This window comes from Elephantulus edwardii, unplaced genomic scaffold (genome assembly GCF_000299155.1).
Source record: "Elephantulus edwardii isolate Elephantulus edwardi_28Jun2011 unplaced genomic scaffold, EleEdw1.0 scaffold00104, whole genome shotgun sequence".
Lineage (NCBI taxonomy): Eukaryota > Metazoa > Chordata > Mammalia > Macroscelidea > Macroscelididae > Elephantulus > Elephantulus edwardii.
Genome location: NW_006399854.1, coordinates 2,041,860 through 2,046,203, shown reverse-complemented (window position 1 = coordinate 2,046,203; position 4,344 = coordinate 2,041,860). Strand labels below are relative to the sequence as shown.

Here is a 4,344-nt window from a genome sequence, read left to right as displayed (position 1 = left end):
ATTTCATTTTAAAAGTTGATCTATCTATGTTGTTAGAACAAGCACATTCTGGCAATCTTGTTCTTGAAGAGGTGCATGGATTACATTTAGATAAATAAAGTTCTTTCCAAAAGCAATTTAAAGAAATCAAGAGCACTTGGCAGAGACCTCAGTGAGATTAGGGGGGGAAAAATGATGTTCAAGTTTTAAATATATAAAAAATTCTGACTGACATTCTACATAATTCAGATTGTGTGCAAGATGTTCTTAATAAACATTTACAGACTATATCCCCACACCAATGTCAGACATTCTTAGCTGATATTATCAGTTACTGATGTGACATCACCTTGTTAATTATCAAAACCCATTTCAAATCTATATTTTTCCAGTATCAGTTTCATCAATGAAAATAGTTTCAAAGTATATCAAGCTTGGAAATGGTAAAATATTTCACAAGCCTTTTTCTTTCTTTGCTTTTGTTTTACATTTTTCTCTAGGGAATGTCTCTGTCATCTCTTTCAGGAGATAGTATTGTGCTTCTGAACAGTCATGGTGTTCAGGGAAAGAAAATGAATATGAATATCACACTCAATATGAATGCATACAAAGGGTTTCTGAGCACATACATTAACAGATTTTTTTTGTCTTTAACCATACATATAGGTCTCCAGACAACACTCAGACTTCTATATACATTTTATACATACATACAGAACACACACACATGTATTCACTCACAGATGGAAGAAGAAATTGCCACTGTTTGAATTGCAAGGCAGTGTAATGGAACATTCTAGTCACTTCAAAGGACTGCTAATGAGCTTTCTAAAAAAAGTGTTCAAGGAAAATTAGAAATTAAGTTTTGTAACTGGTCTTTCCCGGTTGCTGTCCGTCATCTGGTTGGTGATCCGTTTGCGATTCCGTTTCAGCTTAGAAAGGTCTTTGTCAAAGACTTCTCCTGAGCGCAAAGCAGAGACCAGGTCATCAAACTCTCCACTTTCTTCACTATTTTCTTTCGCTTTTCTCATTTTACGTTCCTTTTCTCGTTGTTCTTTGAGCTGCAAATAAAGCAAATGGGCCAAATGGATCTCAGATTCTGAAGTTTCTAAATATTTCATTTTGGTTTTGGTTGAGTTGAATGTTCTAACAACATGCTAGTCATGTCAAGCTGTCTTCACGTATAGCTGTTAACTACCTCAGATGGCACAGGGGGACAAGTGGGCCATGAGCTCTCATGGACAGAAATATAGAAGCTGAGAATAATGGAAATAAAGCTAGTTGGTGAGTAGGCCTACACCATCTGCATATATTAAATAGACCCAAAGGGTGATTTCTTTGAGAAAACAGACAGAGCAAACAAAACGATTATCAGGCCACTCTCCTTACCTCAAAGGCTCACTCAGTCTGTAGTTACTGTGGATGCTTAAAAGCAGACCACACACAAAACAAAACAAAAAATCCCCCTCATTGCCACTGAGTCAGATGTGATGCATAGCTGATCCTCTAGTAGGTTTCCTGAGGCTATAAATTGCCCAGGAGACTGCCCATCTTTCTCCTGCGGAGTTTCTGGTGAATTTGCTCTGGGAGAGACCTGCTTCCTCTGGATTAGCCGTGCGGCTCCCAAAGACTATGCCACCAGTCACACAAGAGTTGTTATTTACAGTTAAGTAAAATGAAAGAAAATGCTGATATTTCCAAAAAAGCATGGGAGAAGGGGAAGGGCACTCTTTTGGGTTATACCCCTACCAGCATTATCTTCTATATACATATTTGTTTTTTGAAAAGTGACTTCACACAATTACATTTTCAAATTTTATGAATAAGTATTCTTAGAAGATATGACTTTGAAAGAATGTATAAATAACCCACTATGTAGTTGTTACATCATTTATAACTAATACCATATTTGTAAATATTTTGGCTTGTTTCAGTTATTTTACAGAAAGAAGCTCTGAATCTTCTTGTTGTTGATTGCCTTTGAGTCGAGCATGACTCATAGCAATTCTATGAACAAAAGGCCTAACGTCCCTCTACAACTATCGACATTTATTAAAGTTCATGAGTTTCTGGAGGCATGTTATTTAGCAAGTGGATGCCACCCCTGCTTCCAAATCTGTCATAGTATATTATTGTTGTTACGTGGAATGTTACCCTATTTAAATTTTTGTGTAGCTTTATTAATACCTTAGAATCATTTCTATAAAATGAGATTCCAGATCACAAGATAGGTATGTACTTTTTAAAGCTTTAAAATATACTGTCAAATAGAGTGCAGCCTGTAGGGACTTGTACCACTAACCCAGAGGCTGTGCCTCGCTGGCAGTATCAATCCACCAGTGGCACCTTAGCAGAAAGACGCGCAGTGCACTCCCCTGTGACTTACAGCCTTGGAAACTCAATGGAGGGTCAGCGAGAAGTTGGGTCAAACTGCCCAAGGAAAAACTTCATGCCAATTAAACTCTCAGCAGCATCCTGGAGAGCTGTGCCCTCAGCCTTGCCAATACATCAGACAGCAATCTAAAAGCCAAGTAGTTGTGACAACAGAATTCACCACGGGATGCAACTGGCCAGCTGGTTATTCTTACCTGAGCTTCCAGACGAGCTCGGCGCTCCTCCTCCTCTTTCTTCTTTCTCATGTTTTCATTCTCTTGTTTGGCTTCAGACACAGCTTGAAGGAACTGATCAAAAATGCCAAAGAACTCATCTGGCTGTATTTTGCCAGCTTCTTCCCCAAAGTGCTTCACTGCTTTAGTAAACTAAAGAAGAAGGTTTGAAAGAGAATGAATTCTGTGAGCCACTGTCTTGCTAGGAAGTTCAAATTCAGTGACATAAAATTTAATGGACTGCAGGGAACCTGTATTTATCTTTGGCTGCTGAACAGGTATATCAGTCCTTTTAAAAATACAAATCTTAATACTCCTCAGTTTTGGAACAATTCATTCTTGCTCACCTTGTTCTAGCTTAACACCTACAATCCTTCCTATGACTTTTATTAACTAAACAGTAGTAAAAACAAGGAAGTAAAATATTGTAGTGCAGAGCACCCCAGACATAAAACTAATAGTGAACTCAGCAGGGGTAGGGAAACTTGTACTTTTAACTTTTCTTTGAAGTAGTTTAATATCATGTATTGATGCCAGATGGTCAATATTGAAAGCAAATGGGACCCAGTGCTTCTTAAGTGCGTTTTTCTAGTCAGAAATGATGCTGGGTTTGCTGTGATATTTCCTGAGCCTTAATCAGAAAACAATAACTGGCTTTGGTATCACTAAAACAGTCAATATTTTATGACTAAAGATGCAGTATTATCCCAACTTCCCTTTCCCATTAACCTCTCTCAATGTAAAATCATTTAAAAACATACTTAACATGTACAATATCAGAGAATTTTGACAAATAAAATCAAAATAATATTTAGGCTTGTTTTAATTTTGGTTCCGTTTTTTAGGCTTGCTGTTTTGGGAAGTGGTTATCTTCATAACTTGAGATAATACGCTTATGATTTTATATCTTATCATCAATAGATAAGATATACTGTTCAATATAAAGATAAGTATAATATAGTGAACTCTTGACTATTGAAAGATGACCAGTAGCCTTAATATTATTAAAATTACTCAAATAGTGTCAATGAGTGTTAAGCTGTGGTCAGACCTACTATCATAGGAGGCTATTATACTTCAAAGGTAAATAAACTTGCTTTCCCTCCACCCAACTGGCTACTTAAAAATCTTTATTTTTAGGGGTGCAGGGGGATTGTATACCAATGAAGGAATTTCTTTTTTTGCTTTTCAAGGAGAAGAGTGAACTCGGGGTGGGGGTGGGCTGGGCAAGGAGAAAAGTGCAACAATGAATGAATGGAAATCCAAAATCTCTGTAAATGTTCATTGAAATTAATTTTTAAAAAAACCCAAACTTTACATTTTAAATTTCCTTAATATTTAAACCAAGAGGCGTTTAAACAGTCCCTGCCTCTATTTCTTGTAATTGCTCTATATAATAAGCATTAAAATCTACACTACCAACCAAAAATTCAAGACACATTTAAGAATTCAGTATGTATTCTATCAATGAAAAATGCCACACAGAATTTTTTAAAACATTAGTTTTTCCCCACCCCGTATTGTTTATCTTATTATTTTTTTTTAAAGTTTCCTACTATTTAAATCTGCACCTCCTCCCAACGAAACAGAGAAGAATCAGTAGTTGGAAAACATGGGCTTGGTGACAGGAATGAAGCTGGAGATAGAATGATTGAATTTTGTACAATCAATGACTTATTCATTGCAAATACATTTTATAAGAGACACAAACGCAGGTTATACACATGGACTTCACCTGATGGTATGCATAGGAATCAGA

The 4,344-nt window shown here is 36.4% G+C and overlaps 1 protein-coding gene across 2 annotated transcripts in view; it reads right to left on the bottom strand.

The window, feature by feature from the left end:
• Positions 1-830: 830 nt before the first annotated feature.
• The window catches only part of DAAM1 (dishevelled associated activator of morphogenesis 1), a 137,489-nt gene continuing 133,975 nt past the window's right edge, over positions 831-4,344 (bottom strand). For both annotated transcript variants that reach the window (XM_006891771.1, XM_006891770.1), the window contains 2 exons: positions 2,568-2,738; positions 831-1,040 (listed from right to left, as the gene is read on the bottom strand). In XM_006891771.1, coding sequence (XP_006891833.1) covers positions 831-1,040; positions 2,568-2,738 — 381 coding nt within the window. The remainder of the gene's footprint in view (positions 1,041-2,567; positions 2,739-4,344) is intronic.